This window comes from Prunus dulcis, chromosome 4 (genome assembly GCF_902201215.1).
Source record: "Prunus dulcis chromosome 4, ALMONDv2, whole genome shotgun sequence".
Taxonomy (NCBI): Eukaryota; Viridiplantae; Streptophyta; class Magnoliopsida; order Rosales; family Rosaceae; genus Prunus; species Prunus dulcis.
This window is the reverse complement of record NC_047653.1, coordinates 10,984,414-11,002,717: the sequence shown is the minus strand read 5'-3', so window position 1 is coordinate 11,002,717 and position 18,304 is coordinate 10,984,414. Positions and strand designations below refer to the sequence as shown.

The window sequence follows — 18,304 nt, the reverse complement described above, 5'->3', positions numbered from 1 at the left end:
GTCCACATGTACTGTGTGTGTGTTAGGCTTATTTACTTTTCGTAGTTTCTTTTAGGCCAAGGCTTTCATTTCAAATTTCTCTTGAAAGCTCATAACTTGATAGATATTATTTTCCGTGTTCAATCCGATTTGCCTTAAGGTATAAGCTAATGAAACACATCAAGTTTCGTCCTAACATCATAGACCACGAGATCTTGGACTTGCTTGGAGCCAAACTTTGATTTGACAATACAGTCGATCATGCAGGTAACAAAGGAAAGAAAACCAAATTGGCTATATGATTTCGTGTTTAAGATTTAGGTTTATATGTGGCAATGAGTTACCTCGCTCGAAACGAACACATAGACGAAACCTCATCCAACAAAGAAGTGGGGATTTGTGGATCGAACCCAAGACCTCTTTCAAGTTTGAACTGTCATGAATGTGCTAAAGATGTATATCAAAATGGGGTTTTGTAAATTGATTGTTAATATAAAATTATCTAACTCAAAGTGTTAATTTGTGGTTACAAAGATGATTGCTGCTTGCCCTTAATATTTGTTTAATGACAACATATATATTAGTTGACAACTTAAGAACACGTGTTACACCATTCAACAAGGAGACAAATTAAGCTCTATCGAATACATATTTTCTTATATATAATTATTTGAAGCTTTAATTAACGTTGTTGAAGTGCGCAGCGTTTCCTATCACTCATTTGATCACTTTGTCTGAGCCTCCCAGGTGTCGTGCATTGACAAAGATGTCATTGGTTGCCACCTCTGTAGATAGACCATGGACATATTGCCTACCTCTTTGGTCTCTTGGTAAAAAAGCATTTAATAAAACACCTACCACATATCTTCTTAGTTCTTGCCGACACATTGCAAAAGCAAATGAATCACGCTTTGATCTCACTATCACAAATTTTATCACTATTTCCGTGAAAATGAAAGCCTTGCAAGTTTATGATAATGCATGTTTTTTTCATAGCAAAAAGATAATCTAGAATGTTTATATTTCTAAATTATATATTTAAAGAAGACGTTATTTGATATAGACATTATGCTAATCAAGTTTATTAGAGTAGATATGTTCCTCACTATGCACCCGAGTTCGAATTCCCTTTCAATTTATAACATTATCATAACATAAATTTGCACAATTCACTAGTGTCTTGTCAAGCTTCAATTTCGTGGAAGAAAGGGTGTCAAATTAAAAAAAGATAACGATAATACGAGAAGGAAAAGTATATGGCATGTCAATTTTGAGTGAAGAGATGAGCGAAGCTTCCAGTCAATGTTTGAGGTTCTGGAGTCTGAAGACATCCACAGCCAGCCACGTGGCCAATAAGAAAAGTCCCCCTGGTTAGAGAACAGAAAAGTCCCTGGGTCTATTTCGCTTGTCTGAGGAGGTGCCTTGCAATTAAACCCACCCATCTAATTGGAATTGAAAGATATGTGTGTAACTGTGTTCATTGCCCCAAAGTCTTTTCTCCATCTGTCTCCTCAGTCAAACTTGAACGACATGGGGTTTTTTTTGCACGCACACATACTCAAATTTGAGACTACTGATCGTAGTTTATATTAAATTAAAATAAAATATCGCTTATATATAATATTAAAAAAATAAAAAAAAAAATAAGACTATAAATAGTAAAACTCTGTTTAATTCCCAATTTTACAATTTTAATTCACGCAATTTAACCTTCCCAATAGCGATAAGACTAATGCACATGCATTTCAACCTTCTGCCTACCAAAATTTTCACCCCGACCCCTTATTTTATCCCCAAGAGTTACCACCCTATGAAAAAAAAATAAAAACTAGCTATTTTTAACTGGTCATGTAAATTCTACCGTGGCCATTGAAGCATGGAAGAAGCACACGTCAAGAAGACGCGACAAGTCATGCGGTGCCTGTTAGATTCATAAAAAAGCCGAGAGCCCAAATGGAGTTCACACTGCAATCTACATTTTCTACAAATACTACGATGTGACAATTTACGTAATACTTTACTATGAAAATTGGGGCAGTAAAACTTAAGCCAAATTATAATTTTGCTCCCATTACGTAAATCCTTCAATCTTCACCACTATTTATGCATGTGATGCGAAAAATCTATTGAATTACTCAAGGACCCGAAGTTTGAATGACATTTGACAATTAAACTGCTATATTATGAGTTTAATATATTATCGCTTTTTTCTCATAATTCTCCTACAATTTAATGTATTTTTTTCCTACAAATTGTACCAAACGATCTTTTTTCCACTTCTAAGTTCTAACTAATTATGTGGCGCACGGTCCCCCTCCTGTCCTTTTCAAACTACAATAACCAAGCAAATCAATCAAGGAGTGACTGATAGAAATATATTTAAAGATAATATGAACAATGAAATGACCAAAATTTCATAAATAAATAAAAAACAAAATTATATCTCAGATAACAATTTATTATTACGATTTTATTGAACTAGAATAAATAAATAAAAATAAACCTGAAACAAATTCCTCTCAAGTTCTAAGGTATGTAATAAAATCTAAAATAAGATAATATAAAAAAACTAAGAAATCCTAATAAATCATTATAAAAAAATAAAAAAGACACCCCACAATTTATTCCATTATTATTTCAAACAGCACCACCCTGCACAAAGCTGCTCATCAGAGCCACACTGATAAAAACAACGGCGTAAGACACCAACACGCTCGAAGGAGCCGTTACACTATGCGACGCTCCACTCCCCGCCGGTCTCGGAGCCGTCGAGTCCGCTGTCCCGGGCGGCGGCGAAACGGTTCCCGGTGGTGTGGGGCCTGCGGACGGGGCAGGTGTGGACCCCTCGGGGGGCGGTGAAGGCGGAGAAGGAAATGGTGTAAGGGATGAAGATGGACCTGGCGCTAGCGCTGGAGATGTTGATGTTGACGGGGATGGTGAGGTGGCAGGAGTGTATCCCACTGGTGATGGTGAGGTGGCAGGAGGGTAGCCCACTGGTGACGGTGAGGTGGCAGGAGGGTAGCCCACTGGTGATGGGGAGGTGGCAGGAGGATAGCCCACTGGTGATGGGGAGGTGGCAGGAGGGCTAGCCACTACTGGTGATGGTGAGGTGGCTGGAGGGTTAGCCACTGGTGCTGGTGATGGTGAGGTCCCAGGAGGGTGATGAGGGTACTGAGGAGATGGAGATTTGGGGGATGGGGAGGTAGGGCTGGTGCTAGGGGGAGTTGTGGGAGCAACAGGAGGGTTTGGTTTGTTGTGATGCCTAACAGCCAAGACAACTATGAAGAGTTTCTGGCCCTTGTCACAATTACCATTTTGCCCACTGATGAAGTAGAATGGCCCAGACCTATCCAAAGTGAACTCTGAGTCACCACCATCTAGCTTCTGAATTGGGTTCTTGGTGTTGCACTTGAAGAAGTCATCCTTGTTCACCACAAGCACTGAGTCTGTTCCTTTCTTGTACTTGAAATCTGTATGTGTCACATGCATTCGAACAAACAATTATAAATTTCCAAACTAATCCAAAAAATTAAGCAGAAATATAGGATCTCTAATTTATGTTCTAAATTTTTTGTCCTACTATGTCTTCGTTTTAGACATAAGCTCGATATCAGGAAATAGCGAGAAATTTGCGCATCTAACACAAAGTGTCATTTTCTGTTCTGACTGTGCTTATGTCTGAAACAACATTGTTTTCAGTTTGAGAGTTTAAATGTAATTTTAGACTAGGCACAGTACGAACAAAAAGACATCTAAAGAGGATCAAACTCAGAAAATGATCAAAAACGAAGAACCTATAAAATATGAGAGAGAGAGAGAGAGAGAGAGAGAGAGAGATTTGAGCATCTTACATAGAGTGTCATTGACCTGGAACCTGTTCCTCCCAGACCAGTGGATGTAGTTATCAGAGGGGTTCAAGACCCACCCATCTTTCCCACCAACATAGAATCTGTTTCCTTGTGTGGAAGAGAAACACAAGCCAAAGCAAACCAGCAACACAGGCCAAGCAAATCTCCCAAACTCCATGAGAGAAAAATGAAAACAAACAAATCAGAAAACAAGATGATCAGCCTCACTGTTTCTGTTGCCCTGTATGTATATATATATGTATATATATATAAGCACTGAAAGTGAAAGGGATAGAGATTTAGATGCACAAGCACCAAAGAAAGAAGAAGATCTCCGCAGAGAAAGAAAGTTGGGAAAGGAGAGAGAGAAGATGGAAACAAAAGCTGGTAAGGGGCCTGCGTTATAAAGACTTGCCCATAAGGCTTTGTTTTTCTTACCGTTGCAGGAGCCTTTATGCGTGTCAAATATCATATAGCTACGTACGTTTCGTGCATTGGCTGTCGTTGATTTTCTGCCATATTGAAGGTTCACACGTGGCGTCATCCTACCGACCTAACGGTTTTATTGGGAATTTATTGTCGTGTGTCATGTGTGGTGTGGCTTATCAAGGTTCAAAGGTGATGTGGATTAGAAATTTTGATTTCCTTATTTGTCATGGTTCTTGTGGTGGTGGCATAGATAAACTCAACTCCTAAATTGAAGATTTTATTTAATAAGAAAAAAGAAAAAGGAAAAACCACAAAAAGGCTCCTTTTCTTTTTTGACACTTCCGGTAAAACTTTGTAAAGAAACTTTTTTTCTTCATTTTTTTTGAACTATAAAGAAACATATTTACTTACAAGAAAATCTAACATAATATGTTGCGAGACTGTAGCTCAACTAAATAAATTTTTAATTAAATATCTCCTATATTGGAAATCTAACAACGCAATAAGATAAGATTATCAAGTAGATTTTTAATTAAATAATGCCCTAAATTAAAAATCTAACAACGGAATAGATAAGATTGGGAGGCAATAAAACTCCATTATTTTGTCATTTCTTATATAAAGGATGTGTATACAAATACTTATGTATAGAAACAATATATTTTGCCAATTTTTTTTCAAGATCTTTCTATTGAGAGGGGCGATAGCATATTAAATTCACATACATTATACGAATGCTAGGACTCGAATCCAAGAACTTTCCCCGAAGAAACAATTGCTCCAAACCACTACACTAGTGGGTCCTTTGTTGATAATTCTAATTCTATGTTGTCTACTTGTAATGTAAATTGGGAATTGTTATTATCACTTTTAAAAAAGACATCTTGCTCTCCTCCATTTGCAATTTTTATCTTATATTTATGTAAGGAATGAGTGCGTGATGACTTTTCTAGAGTTTGAATAATAACTCTCTTTAAACTTTCCTTTGAAAATAGAGTCCCCTCCTCCTCCTCTCAATCTTCTTTGAGGCTATTGTCTTATTAATACAATCATACTTTTCTTAACCAAATTTTAAAGTGCCCCTTTCTTTCTTTGTAATTTTCTTCTTTCCAGCTCAACACAAAGTAAATGACCGAAACAAGAAAGGTGGTTAAAGGGTTGGTTTGTTCCAGCTCAACCACTAAAACCTGGGCCTTAAGAGCACTCTATGTTCGATTGGGCTTCCATGCCATCACTTTCTTTTCTTTTTAAGAAAGAGTAACGGCACTGTCACCCAATAAACTACTCATGCCACCCACGTAGCTTTAAATTGTTTTATTTACAATTTTGTTACTCTCTAAAATTACCTATAGTTATATGTTCATATTTCAAAAAAGAAAAACTTGCTAAGCCATCAGCTTCCATGGCAGCACCTTCAGATGGGTGGCTAAAGAAATTGTACCCGGACTTTGTTGTCAAAATTAATAACAATTACGAGAAATGTCTTCGATTACGGGTTCCGTTGGCTCCGTTCAATGAAGTAAGAACAAATCAATACAAAGTCTGTTTTTCCTTTTCCTCCATTGCTCAAAGGCAAATCTACAAAGAAATGCTTGCAAATACAAATATTAGAGACACCTGATACATATAATATGGGCAAGGTGCCAGGGGCCTCCACCATATGAGAAAAAAATTGTAGTAAACGACATCAAGAACAACAAAACGGAAAATTATAAATAGAAAAAAGAAAGCCAAAATTCAGAGATGACGGTAGATAATGAATATTACAAATTCCTTTTTTAGCTGGCCAAATGTCTAGGAGAGCTTTTGAACATACTGTGCCACATGAAAGCTCTTGAAAGCACCATCTCCAGCTCTTGGTGAGTCCAGTTATTAGTGGGAAGGTGTTGAAGAAACATAACCAACTCTTGGAAATCAAGCTTCAGAAGCTCATCTGACCACTGCATATCAAATCATAGTGGATTTCAAGTTATTGGCATCCATTCTGTTATGAACGAAAAATCTAGAGCAGTTTAAGCAGACCATGGCTTTACAGCAAGAACATAAAGGAATATATAGCCAAATAACACAGAAAATAGCCTTTCAGATTATCAGCTGTCAAATTGACTCGACCAAAAGAAAAGTAACAAAGGAACAAAAGTCATTCTATATGAATCTACAATTTATTCAAAAAGGTAAAGTGTTGTAGTTTTATTCAAGGGTAAAATTTGGAGTTGAGAGAATAAAAACAAAGTAAAACAATTAGTGGACCAATAAGGATCTCAATAGAACCACCACCCAAAAGTAGTTACCACCCCATAAGGTATACAAGTACAGAAAAACCCTGGAGAATTGGTAAACATGGGCCAGGAAATATAGCAAAAAAGCTAATGATATATATAAGGCTACCTTGTGCATAGTGATACTTGATTGGTGAGCAAGAATGCGTTTCTGTCCGCCATTTCTGTTAAACGGAAAGTAATCTACAGTGCATTTCAGTGATGAACGTGTTGCATGCCATGAATGCAATTCAAAAGGTCTTTAAAACCTTATATAAAGAGTCAAAATCATCATAAACGATGACATTTTTTTCCATAACCAAATCTGTAGAAAAGAATAGCCTCTCGACCCCCCCATCATTTACCAACTGGACAGCGAACTTGTTAATGGACAAATAAATAAAAGTACACGCTTCCTTATCACATGCTCACAGCTAATGCATCCAAATATGTAACGAAACCAAGGAAACTATATGTTTGCAGTGGTAACAGTTTCTATCTTACCGTTAAAAGAAAACTGGCAAATATATACACAAGGAAATCTGGCAATGCATCTCCTTCGGCAAGATAGGTATCCCACAGACGAGAAATGAGATGGAAAGGAATCTAAGCAGCAAAAAGAAAGAATTTCCATTAGCTTTGCAATAAATGATAAAAGCACAGGTCCAGGCCAAATCTGTTTATAATTATTCTACCACAATTCAAGTAAACCTCAAGATTACAGTTGGTCAACTTTATGCACTGCGCACAAATATATTTTACAAAGAGGAAACTATAGCAAGTACAGAGAAGAGATCTGTAGAAGCAAACCTCGCGTATTAAAAGACAGTTGAACCACCGGAAAGCAAATTGAAGAAATTCCAGCCCTTGCTCCTCCACGTGTCTGGATACAGGTTCTAGTGCAGTAGAGGAAAAAAATAATGAGTACGTACATCAAAGATGATAGCAGAACTTTGACGTGTTTCATGCATCCTAGAGCATGAGGTATTGCCAGTGTCTGAAGATATTAAATGGAAGTCTGAGTATAAGAGCAAAAGTTGGTCTTTCCTTCAACAAAACCAACTCCCCAAAAACTGCTCTCGCCAGAATTCACTTATAACAAACTCTCACTATAATGATGTGCAACAACATTTTATTGCATCATGAGATTCAGAAAAACTGAAAATGCCCCAGTGCGCCTAATATAACAACCAATCTATTTGATTTTTCATTATAATATTTGAAGCATTTTCTTTTTGGGGAAAATATATGAAGCATATTTCTTTTCTTTTATTATAGTGTTTCTGAATTAACACTACAAATATAAACTTCCTTTGATCGGTTTCTACATGCTTAAAACATTCCATTCTTTAGCCTGGCCAAAGCCATATGTGAAGCCATGCCATTTGTATCGCTTGGTGGCTGTGTATAAGTCCAAATATACATACAGAAAAGCAAAGAGATTTCCATAATGAAAATTACGCCAGAGTAGACTTCCCTATTTATTTATTTATTGAATAGAAACTTTATAAATTCAAAAGAGATAAACAAAGAAACAAGCAAGTGGATAAGGAATCCACAAGAGCAAAACAAAAGAAAACAGCAATCTCAAGACCAAAACAAACAAAGGAAAGAAGGACAAGAACAAACGAGAAGGCCACCCAGGAAAAGAGAAAATAGCAACATATCACTTCACAACCGCTAACAAATCTCGCATAATAGAAGAGACAGCCAAATCCTTAAAAACAGGAGTAACCGAAGCCCATAACGCCGCCCAAAACTTCACTCTATCCCACATCTCAGCCACCCCCCCACATAATAGAAGAGACAGCCAAAAATAGACTTCCCTATTCAAAATAGGTCTAGCAAAATTAACCAAAATGAAGCTTATAAGTACATATACAAGCGTAGAAGCATCGGTTGATTCACTTGATCCAGTAAAAAGCGTGCAAGAAGCAGAAAATAAAAGCAAAAAATGGGAGTTACCATCAATCCGCCTGACCACTTCCTTTAGCTTAAACACAAGCCTCTGGATTCCCGGCTGAGCAAAAGTGTAATGGTCTTGCATACCTTCTAGTAAATTTGATAGGCACCAATAGCAATCAGCCTCTATATTAGATATTTTATCAGGAGATAAATCGGAGATCGACCAATTATCCACACTCCCATCTAAGTATTCGGACAAGAAAACAACTAGAAAGGGAGTAACAAGATCATTTATTCCCTGAACATATCCACTTGCAGGATGTCGAATGGCCCTGAAATACATGAGAAGTAACTTGAAAAGACATAACTACTAATCATAAAAATCAAATAATTAAAGAAAAAGAAAAGAAAATAAAATGATGGCATCTTGAAACCATACTCTACATCTAGACCAGTTTTTTGTTTTTTTTGTTTTTTTTGTTTTTTGAAGCTAAACTGTTGGACTCCAAAAACTGCTCAGAAAATAAAATAGAAACAATTCACACTATCAAGGTACCAGGAATTGTTATCTGCATCTGATAGGCTAAATTTCTCAATTAGAGGAAGAAGAGGGAAGAAAAAGGAAGCGTCACATAACTGAGGCAAGTTATGCTTATAGAAGAGCTTTTGTCACTACTCACTATTTCTCCCTGCTTGGTCCACATCTACATAGAGACCTACCATGAAAACCCCATGAAATAAACCTAGGCCCTTTAAACATCCTGATTAAAATGACTAAATAGCAGCAGAAATGTAGCAAACATGTATAGTTAAGTGACAATTACAATATGAGAATCATGCCCCATGCCAGCCCTCTAAATGCACAATGTCAAGAACATTAAACCTACCGAAAGATAGTGTAGAGAGAACATGTACATATTAACTTAAACAACTCACTATCAACTTGACATACTATCTCAGACATCAGAGCTAGACCTACTTTGGGAAAACCAATAAGGCAAAGACAGAAATTCTTATTCATGTCTGATTAGTAATAGCAAACCTCTAAATCTCTAAACAGGACAAAATGTAGAAGGAAAAAAAAAAAAATCGTATCATTGTTCCATGCTGTCATTTCAAGATAATCAACATGTGTAATGAACCAAAGCCCCTTAGATGAACCCTATAACAAAGATAAATGGACTGGAATTCCTAGATTAATAAATCATACACCTTTAAATCAGTTGCAGATTTTACACTTTTGTTATTAGGAATCAGCAGACCCAATAGATGCAACTTAGCACAATCAGTAACACTTCATGCAATCATTTCTCTTTTCCTTGTATGAACACATTCGATGTTAAATCCAGCAATGACCAAGAATATATGGGCAAATGTAGTATTAACCATGTGTAAAGGATGCGCTCCAAGGATTTTTGGACTTGCTCTTGCTGAAAGAAAGATACATCTGGCACAGTTCTTGGGCAATCAACAGCAATCTAATAAGGACAACAAAGGTAATTGTAAAAACCAGGAGCCACATATTAGAACTAAGAAAGATGGGAGCTTTTTTAACACTTAAAACACCTGGCGAAGCATATTTATCTCATCTTCTGACCGCTCAGTATCCGGAATGTCATAGTACTGAGAAGCACAGTCAAGATACTCAAGGCGTTTCCTTCTTAGAACTCCCTCCCTTCTATCTGAATTAGATGGTGCATATCCCTGTTGTCAGTTCATATTTTAAATTCAAAAAAGCCACAATGTTTACTAGATAAAGGCAATCCAAGGCAAATAAAGTGAACCCCTTTTCTAAGACATAATGCTATCTTCAAATACATACTTCAGAACTTCCACTCCAATTATAGAGAAGAAAAAAAAATTCACAAGAAAGAAAAAAGTTAAAACGAAAAGTGATATAATGAAGTAACACATGCATAAAACTTCAAGTTCAAAGCATGGGCTGAACATTGGACACCACTGAATGAACTAGACGCCCATAACCCAACTGCATGCATCAAACGTTTTAAACTTGCAATGAAAAGAAATATAGAATACAAAAGGAAAAGACAAGGTAAATAAAGAAAGTGGGATACAAGGAGGACCTTGCAGCTTCTATGTCATTATTATAGAAGCAGCGAGCTTACCAAAAGAAGCCTCCATACATCTGGCCGCATATATGGTGGTACCCCACTCCAAGCCAACTCATGCAACTTCTCTACATAAACAATTAAAGACTAAATTCGAAAAAGAAGGAAACAAAAATATATATCCACAGCTCAATTAGTGCTAAAAGGAAATTTGTAGAGGTAACAGATTAATCAAAATAGTGGCCTAAGCTGCCAGAATGAAATGCTTCTGCATACCAGTAACAATAACAAGTGTGAAATTTAGATTTAACATCATAAGGATGCCCACTAATCATGATGATAGGACTGTACAACATTGTGAAGCTAAAACGCAACAAACAATATGCCAGGGTATCGTTTCGTTCTCTCCTTATCTCCGTGTAGTACTGGGGACTGCGGACGGATTAGGTTTTGGGAGGTCCCGTGCATAGCAGGGAGTCTCCTGTGTGCAAATTTTCCGTGTCTTTATAGACTACCCAACTCTCATAATGTATCAATTGCCAATAAGTCTTATGTCTCCTTTCCATAAAGCTGGAGATCTCTATAGAAATTTGCAGCTTCGTTCAAGACTCTCTTTGATTGAGAATTTTTCATTAGATTTCATTAGCAGTTTTAACACCAGATAGAATTGGACTCTTCAGTCTTTGGGCATTTTAGGTGTTATTTTACATAGGTTGATTGATGAGTCAACTCTCCCCATTTTCAACCCCTATCATATGATTTGGAGGGGCAAAAGTACTGTGTAAAAATATTCTTTAGATTATTGCTCGTGGTAGAGTAAATACTTGTGGTTCAAAAGAGACCTAAAGTTAATCTATCTCCTCATGGGTGTATTATGTGCAAAGGGGAGGCTGAAAATATTGACCCTTTTTCTCCATTGCGCTGCTTCTTTAAAGCTTTGGCACAAAATGTTCATGGAAGCTTGGCCATGCATTTTTATGGTTTGAGGGGAAAAACAAGAACTCATTTGGAGTTGTAGTGTATGGCTATAGGGTTTGTATGGATGGAATGAAATAAGAGGATATTAACAGATTCTAAGAAATCATCGAAGCACCATCAGAACATACTGAGAAAAAAAAAAACATTTTACCTTTATATAACCTTCATGAATATAGTGCTGGGAGAGAAGAAAAGCAGGGGAAAGGGGGGAAGTTTAAAGAGAGAGTCCATATACCTAATATGACTGTTGTCCCTGAAAGGACCTTTGTGAACTTCATAACTCTTGTAGAATCTGTAGCTCTAGCTCCCATGACGGATTTTTGAGCTCCTTTGGAAAGATTCTCAACATTCGAAGTTGATGATTTTAACTTATTTGAATTTGCATTATTGTTGGGATTGCTTAGGCTTTCAACTTCTTCCTATTTTAGAAGTAAAAGTATCAGTAGAATTTCCAGCCAATCAACTATGGCAAATGGTATGTTCTTTTCAAATTTATTAGACAAAAAGGATATCAAAATAAACCTCTAACGCCTTGGCTATGTGATCACTTGTATCAGCATCATTGAATGAGAAGCTCCTTCCATAATTGAGCGAGGGTTCTTGTAATTTTGAATGATCTAGCACGTTTGATCTCCTGGTTAGTAATACTTTACCAGGCATACTACGACCTTTGAGCAACCTAGATATCAGAAAAATATAATCAAAACATAAATAATAAGATATTGAACTAATTTGACAAACAATACGTTTGATTTGTTTAGAACAACATTTAGCTTTCATCACAAACTGCTAGGATTCCAGACACTAGAGATATCAGATAGAAAATTATATAATGAAACAATGGAAAGGAGTCATGTTTTTAGAACTTAGAAGGCTTAGAAAATCTAATGCAATGTTCTTATCAATTTGATAAGCACAACAAGGGCATTTTAATACCAAATGCAATTATATCTACAATTTGCCAGATTTGGATAATATTAATGGCAATAATATACCAGAATTTCCACCATACTTATGATTATTACATATAATGAACCAAACTATTTTACACTAGGAATCTAAGACAAATTAGCAAATGCTTGGATCAAGAAAATAAATCCAGTAAAAGTCAGAATGTAATCCCCACCAATTTTCCGGTATGTGACATCAATTCGAGGTCAATCTTACAAAATCGGTGGCCCAGTAAACTAAGCAGAAGCAACAGATCAGAACTATGAATCACATATTCACTCTAAATTAGAATGGTCTGATTGCTTCTGTGTTGCCACATTTTCCCACCAACCAAAAAGAACGGAGCATGAATGAATTTATCCAATTTAAGAACAGAGATCTCCCAAATCACACTACTTTTCTCACTGATTCTGATCTAATATATCGAAACCAAAAAATCCCATAATCCTTTTCTCAACCAACTCTCACAATTTGAAAAATCAAAAGTTATACTTTACGTGTTAGGACCAAGTCAAATCCTCAATGTAATGAATTGGAGCCATTAACGAGTGAGAAACGGCATTCTAATTAGTGACAGTTTAATAGTTGATTGGAAAGATAGAAACTTTTCCTGAATGGGTTTTCAAATCTGAGGAAAATCACAAGCAAATATCAATAAGAAATGAGAAATTAACAAAAATCATATATACGCAAGGAACTGGATTGGTACCCTTGAACATTTCTGAGGGTTTGGTTGAATCTTGAATCGAGGGTTGAGATAGGATTTTCTTTCTTCGAGTGATTTTCTTCTCTGTCGGAGCTTTGATTGCTCTTGTTGTTCATGGTTGCTCTACGAAATGACCATGTTGCTTTTTTCTGTTATTTCGGTGCCTGTTGGTGCTTCTCTCTCTCTACAGTACGCATGTACAGAAGGTAGGAAAATAATATATAAAAAAATAAGAAAAAGTCCAACTTTTTTTTCCCCCTCATCAAGATGTATCATCTATGCTATCTGATCTGATTTATCCCAATGTCACTTTTTTTTCCCCTTCAGTAGTCATCACTTTCATGGCGGGAATGGTGGTAACTAATTGGGCGATTTGTGCAGGTTAAACTCAACGAAAGTAATACTAAAGAATCTTATTGTTTTTTACTATCGTAGTTTATGCTAATCTTTAATTGATAATTAATTGTAACAATTGATATATAACAAGCTGAGCGCGGCAAACTATAGCTGCTTGTATATTTTTTATTTTGTATATAGAATAAATTTGGAATTTCATTAAGCGTGAGAAAAGATATCCGAGTCAAATAATGTTTTTTTTAACCAACTAAATTTTTGGTCTAGTGGTATATTCTTTCACTTGATGGTAATAGGTTTTAGTTCGAGTTACATGGATAGCGATGATGATATATAAATTTGTGATAAGTTCGATATCTAGTTGTGACTAACTCCATGTATGTGTAGTTTTGTTGTGGATGTATTGGCCCCATAATAAAAGTATCTTGTATATATATTCTATTATTTGTCCGAAAAAGAAAAATAATTATATTTTATAAAATAATATTTACTTTTGTAAAAACTGGATAATGATGATTCGAATAATTAACATTTGGGATATAGGAATAACTTTTGAATTTTAGATCAACCAACGGCTACTAACATGACATTGAGCTACAAGTGTTTTACATGTGACGGACTCATGATTTTTTTTTTTAATTTTAAAAAAAAAAAAAACAGAGGAAAGAGAGGTGATGAGAGAGAGTCTAGAAAAATCAAGTTATTTCTAGGTTAACACAACCACAGTAAACTTGGCTATCAATAAGAGTTAAAAGTAATGTAATTAGTTAGAGTATCTCCGAGGGAGATGTGAAATGCAAAATGTTAAATTTGAATTTGATGGCTTATGTGACAATTTGACATTTTGGAAAAAATTTAACTCCACTCGAAATCCCAAATATCATATTTTTTATATTATATTTTTAAAAATAAATAAGGCCCATATGATGCAGAAATTTTTAAAACAGAGTAAATGATATTAGGGTTCATGACTAAAAAGAAAATATTAAAATAATATTTGACATCAAACTTTTTGATATGTAGAGCATCTCCAAGGGGAATGTCAAATATCAAACATTAAATTTAAATTTGATAGTTGATGTGGCAATTTGACATCTTACACAGCTTTACACTCCACCCGATATGTCAAATTAAATTATTATTTTATTACATTTTAGTGTTGATTTATTTTTAATTAAAAAGAAAAGAAAAGAAAAAATAATAAAATATTAATTTGACATCTTGCTTTTGAGATGTTAAAAATAACATCTCAACCTTCAACCTTCATTCCACATCAGCTTTGACACATCGGTTAGAGTAATGTGAGATATTATTTCTAGCCGTTAAATGTTTATGTGGCACTTTTAACATATCGGTTGGAGTTGCTCTAAAGATATCGCTCCGTGATTATTATTAGTGAATCAGTTGTAGTGGGAAGGAAAGAGGTTGCTGAACCATAAACCTAAGCAAAAGATACAATGCCAAAAATCTGATAAAAAGGTCTATGATTAACAATGGTAGAAATGCAGATGGAGCAGAACACACAATTTGCAACTACTACAAATATTCTTATAAGTAACATCTAACTCAATAACAAAAGACTTCATGATCAGGGAAGGATCTTGCGTCTGCGGCAGGGTGTTTCTCGCTTCACGTACATTTTCTCCATTTCATTCAGTGGTCGGCTGGAACCATCTGGCAGGCTTACAAACTTCCAGCCACCACCACCTCCACGCTTTCCTCTGGGTCCTAGTTTCTCCACTGTAAAGTTCCACCCATCCGAAGTACGACGACGACTATGCTTGTGGCAGAAAACCTCCCCTTTCATCTACACACAAGTGAAACCATCAGTTAAAGGGCCAAAGAAAGCGTGAACAGAAAATATGGAGGTACATTACAAAACTGCAGAGTCAATCTGCAGCTCAGTGGGCAGAACGTAGACAGAGAAAAAAAGACTCGAATCACCCTATGCAAAACCTTGGTTATCAACACCAGTCTTTAATGGCAAAGAAAGTGGAGCAAAGACAAGCAGCACAGCCTCTTTCATTTGGCGAGTCAATAGAACCTGAGTGTCCAAAAATTCCCCTGCTCCTTTACCTTACCAGTGGCCATTCTTTTCAGTTTGGCAAAATACCACCCCACATTTGGCGAGTCAATAGAACCAGAGTGTCCAAAAATTCCCAAGCTCCTTTACCTTACCAGTGGCCATTCTTTTCTGTTTGGCAAAATACCACCCCGTACTCACTTGATAACCAATATCCCACTAAATTCATCTCCTAAGAACCAGAAAGTGGAATCATAGACAAATCCACAGCACAAACAATCAAAAGCTGCAAACACCCAATCGCACATGGCATTTAAACTTCAATCACCTTATCTGTCAACCCACATCATCAGTTAAGACTCAACCAATATCCCACTAAATTCAACTCCAATAACCAGAAAGTGGAACCACAGGCAAACCCATACGGTAAACAATCAAAAGCTGTAAAGACCCAACTGGGCATGGCACTTAACTTCAGTTACCTAATTGTCAACCAACATCACCAGTTAAGACTCACCTAATCTGTCACTTTAAGACTCGACAAATATAGCAGTAATACTTTGTAATACAGAACTAGCTAAATTTTATTTTTATTATTTTCAACGCTGGACTCTCTCTCTCTCATGGAAATGTGAGGCTTATGGAACTTACTTTCTTTTTGTTGAAGTTCATCCTCTGGACAAATTCTTGATAAAGCATTTCATCTTCTTTCATGGAGATCTCATAATGGACTTCGTCCAAATCTCTGGTGGTACCATCCCAACCCTCTGGCATAACCTTGAAGTCAGGTTTGTAAGGAAGGGAAGCGACATGGAATTCACGGTCATGAGAATTGAAAAATCTGAAAAGAGGAAAATATTCGGGCACTATGAGAAATACAAGGTGGCTATTAAATCAGCTATGCACCACTAGCCAATGCATAAAGCAGAAGTGAAATCACTAATAAAGATAATTGCAACTACAATTAACACGTCAAGAAACCTTTACTGTCAAAGAAGTAATGCTTCCAAATTGATATCTTACTCAGGACAGGTGTCAAGCAGGAGCTCAACAGAATCATCTAAAGGACGACCAAGCTTTTTTTCCTCTTCTTCCTCCAGCTCCTTGAGCCAAAGAATGGCATGCACTCTCTGCCTCATAATTCTATAATCCTTGGCCAGCCGCTCAACAGTGTAAACCTCAGGATTTTCCTGGTGCAACCGATACATCTCAGCCTTTTCTGAGTCCTTGAGATAAGACCCCCTTGCACCCGGCTCACGCACTTGCTTCAAAAGTGCACTTACCTCTTTTAATCTCTCTCCCCATCCATCCACAAACCGCTTACTTTTCCGGTTCTCTTCCTCCAGTTCCTTTATTCTATCTTCAATCTCTTGCAGACCAGAGATGACTGAAGATTGGGATGTGTCATCTCCACTTTTCGGTCTGCCAGCCACCTCCCCATCAAAATGCTCCTTGGTCAATCCAGTCGACCATGCGGATAAAGAATCCCAACCCAAATCATCGGATGCATTATTGCTAAATGTATCTTTGCCATTATTTTCACCATCACCTCCAGATTTGAAAGAAAAAAAACGGGAGGTGATAAATTGAGAAGCTTCAGTACCATTCTTCAATGAAAGCACATCATTGTTTCCCAAAGTGGGTTTACTTTTCTCTCTCAGAAACTTTGCTGCGCTCGTGCTTGTGCCAAGTGAAGTTGAGGAAAGACGGGATATAACACGGTGAAGATTCTGCATAGCCGCCGCAGTATTTTTGCCAAGGAAGAAATCTACTGTGCCACACCACCTGTACAGAATATCCTAAAATCATAAATAAACCTCTTGAGCATCCACGATAGACCTAATGCAATTCCTCAACTCAATTAAGTTCAATATACAGACAGACAGACAGACAGACAGACAGACAGACACAGACACAGACACAGACACACAGACACACACCACACAGACACACACCAAATTTGGAAACTTTACTAATTCAAAACCCCAAATCTTGATCTGATAGCAAAAGAGATGCAAGAAAGAGAAGAACGTCTAAATAAACCCATTTGAGTGAGGGTAACTAGTCCCCAATTCTGCTAAAAGAACATATAATGAATTCCCCTCATTTGAGTGAGGGTAATTAGTTGCTCACTTCACAACCAATAAACCCATTTGCCCATAGACCAAACAAAGCATTATAACATAAAAAAGAAAAGATATATGCATCTGTATAGAGAAGCACAAGTGCACACATAAACTTTGGGAACTTGACTTTCGAAGTTCAGAACCTTGAATCTGGATGCGGTAAAATATAACAGCATTTGAATATCATCTCAGAAGCTGCTCTTATAAATTGATGGATTGGAAACAAATTCCTAACTTTTGGTAAAGAAATTAACTTGAGTCTTTCCATTTTGCCAGTACCAAACAAAAGCGCACACAAAAATTGAATTGCAGTTCATCGACGCAGAACAAACATTTTCTAAGAAACCCAAACATGAAAACCGCAATAACATAACGAAATATGCATACCCCTTTGTGTATGCACATAAACTATTTTCTAATATAAAAAAAAAGTAAAAATGTCGGAAGAGAAACAGAAAAAACCTGGAAGAGAGATATGAATAGAGCTGTTGCTGGAACTTGTAAGAATCAATTCATTGAAGCCAAACCCAAATCAAAATTAAATCGCTTCATGATCCATTGATCGAAATCAACGCATTTCTCAGTGAAGAAATGGAATTTTGATAATTTGAGACGGAGAGAGAGAGGGTGAGATGCTGTAGAAAGATATAAACCCCCCAAACCCTCGCAGGCTATGCA

General features: G+C 36.5%; 3 protein-coding genes across 5 annotated transcripts; all 3 read right to left on the bottom strand.

The window, feature by feature from the left end:
- Positions 1 to 2,419: 2,419 nt before the first annotated feature.
- Positions 2,420 to 4,258, bottom strand: LOC117624478 (early nodulin-like protein 2). Its single transcript, XM_034355762.1, has 2 exons — positions 3,831 to 4,258; positions 2,420 to 3,449 (listed from the first exon to the last, which is right to left on the bottom strand). Exons 1-2 carry the CDS (start codon positions 4,003 to 4,005, stop codon positions 2,617 to 2,619), a joined length of 1,008 nt encoding a protein of 335 aa, XP_034211653.1. The 5' UTR covers positions 4,006 to 4,258; the 3' UTR covers positions 2,420 to 2,616.
- Positions 4,259 to 5,726: 1,468 nt separating this feature from the next.
- LOC117625722 (GTPase-activating protein GYP1-like) lies at positions 5,727 to 13,340 on the bottom strand. Of its 2 annotated transcripts, XM_034357260.1 has the most exons (10): positions 13,127 to 13,340; positions 11,989 to 12,145; positions 11,702 to 11,885; positions 10,546 to 10,616; positions 9,986 to 10,123; positions 9,806 to 9,897; positions 8,480 to 8,751; positions 7,325 to 7,410; positions 7,019 to 7,120; positions 5,727 to 6,196 (listed from the first exon to the last, which is right to left on the bottom strand). In XM_034357260.1, the coding sequence occupies exons 1-10, from the start codon at positions 13,237 to 13,239 to the stop codon at positions 6,035 to 6,037; spliced, it is 1,377 nt and encodes a 458-aa protein (XP_034213151.1). In that variant the 5' UTR covers positions 13,240 to 13,340; the 3' UTR covers positions 5,727 to 6,034. The 2 variants fall into 2 exon arrangements, with proteins under 2 accessions (XP_034213151.1, XP_034213153.1); XM_034357262.1 differs by lacking the exon at positions 10,546 to 10,616 and having other exon boundaries at positions 9,986 to 10,101; positions 13,127 to 13,334.
- Positions 13,341 to 14,919: 1,579 nt separating this feature from the next.
- On the bottom strand, positions 14,920 to 18,293 carry LOC117626017. Of its 2 annotated transcripts, none has more exons than XM_034357640.1 (4): positions 18,089 to 18,293; positions 16,524 to 17,299; positions 16,152 to 16,341; positions 14,920 to 15,284 (listed from the first exon to the last, which is right to left on the bottom strand). In XM_034357640.1, the coding sequence occupies exons 2-4, from the start codon at positions 17,234 to 17,236 to the stop codon at positions 15,066 to 15,068; spliced, it is 1,122 nt and encodes a 373-aa protein (XP_034213531.1). In that variant the 5' UTR covers positions 17,237 to 17,299; positions 18,089 to 18,293; the 3' UTR covers positions 14,920 to 15,065. The 2 variants fall into 2 exon arrangements, with proteins under 2 accessions (XP_034213531.1, XP_034213530.1); XM_034357639.1 differs by having other exon boundaries at positions 16,524 to 17,285; positions 18,089 to 18,280.
- Positions 18,294 to 18,304: the final 11 nt, after the last annotated feature.

Coding starts and splice junctions, on each gene's coding strand:
- LOC117624478 (XM_034355762.1), bottom strand. CDS start 4,005: ATGGAGTTTGGGAGATTTGCTTGGCCTGTGTTGCTGGTTTGCTTTGGC. Junction 3,450..3,830: donor CCAGGTCAATGACACTCTAT/GTAAGATGCTCA, acceptor TGACACATACAG/ATTTCAAGTACAAGAAAGGA.
- LOC117625722 (XM_034357260.1), bottom strand. CDS start 13,239: ATGAACAACAAGAGCAATCAAAGCTCCGACAGAGAAGAAAATCACTCG. Junction 10,617..11,701: donor AGGGACAACAGTCATATTAG/GTATATGGACTC, acceptor TTGTTTATGTAG/AGAAGTTGCATGAGTTGGCT. Junction 7,411..8,479: donor AGTGGTCAGGCGGATTGATG/GTAACTCCCATT, acceptor CTACTGCACTAG/AACCTGTATCCAGACACGTG.
- LOC117626017 (XM_034357640.1), bottom strand. CDS start 17,236: ATGCAGAATCTTCACCGTGTTATATCCCGTCTTTCCTCAACTTCACTT. Junction 16,342..16,523: donor CTGCTTGACACCTGTCCTGA/GTAAGATATCAA, acceptor TCCTCTTTTCAG/ATTTTTCAATTCTCATGACC. Junction 15,285..16,151: donor TGAACTTCAACAAAAAGAAA/GTAAGTTCCATA, acceptor ACTTGTGTGTAG/ATGAAAGGGGAGGTTTTCTG.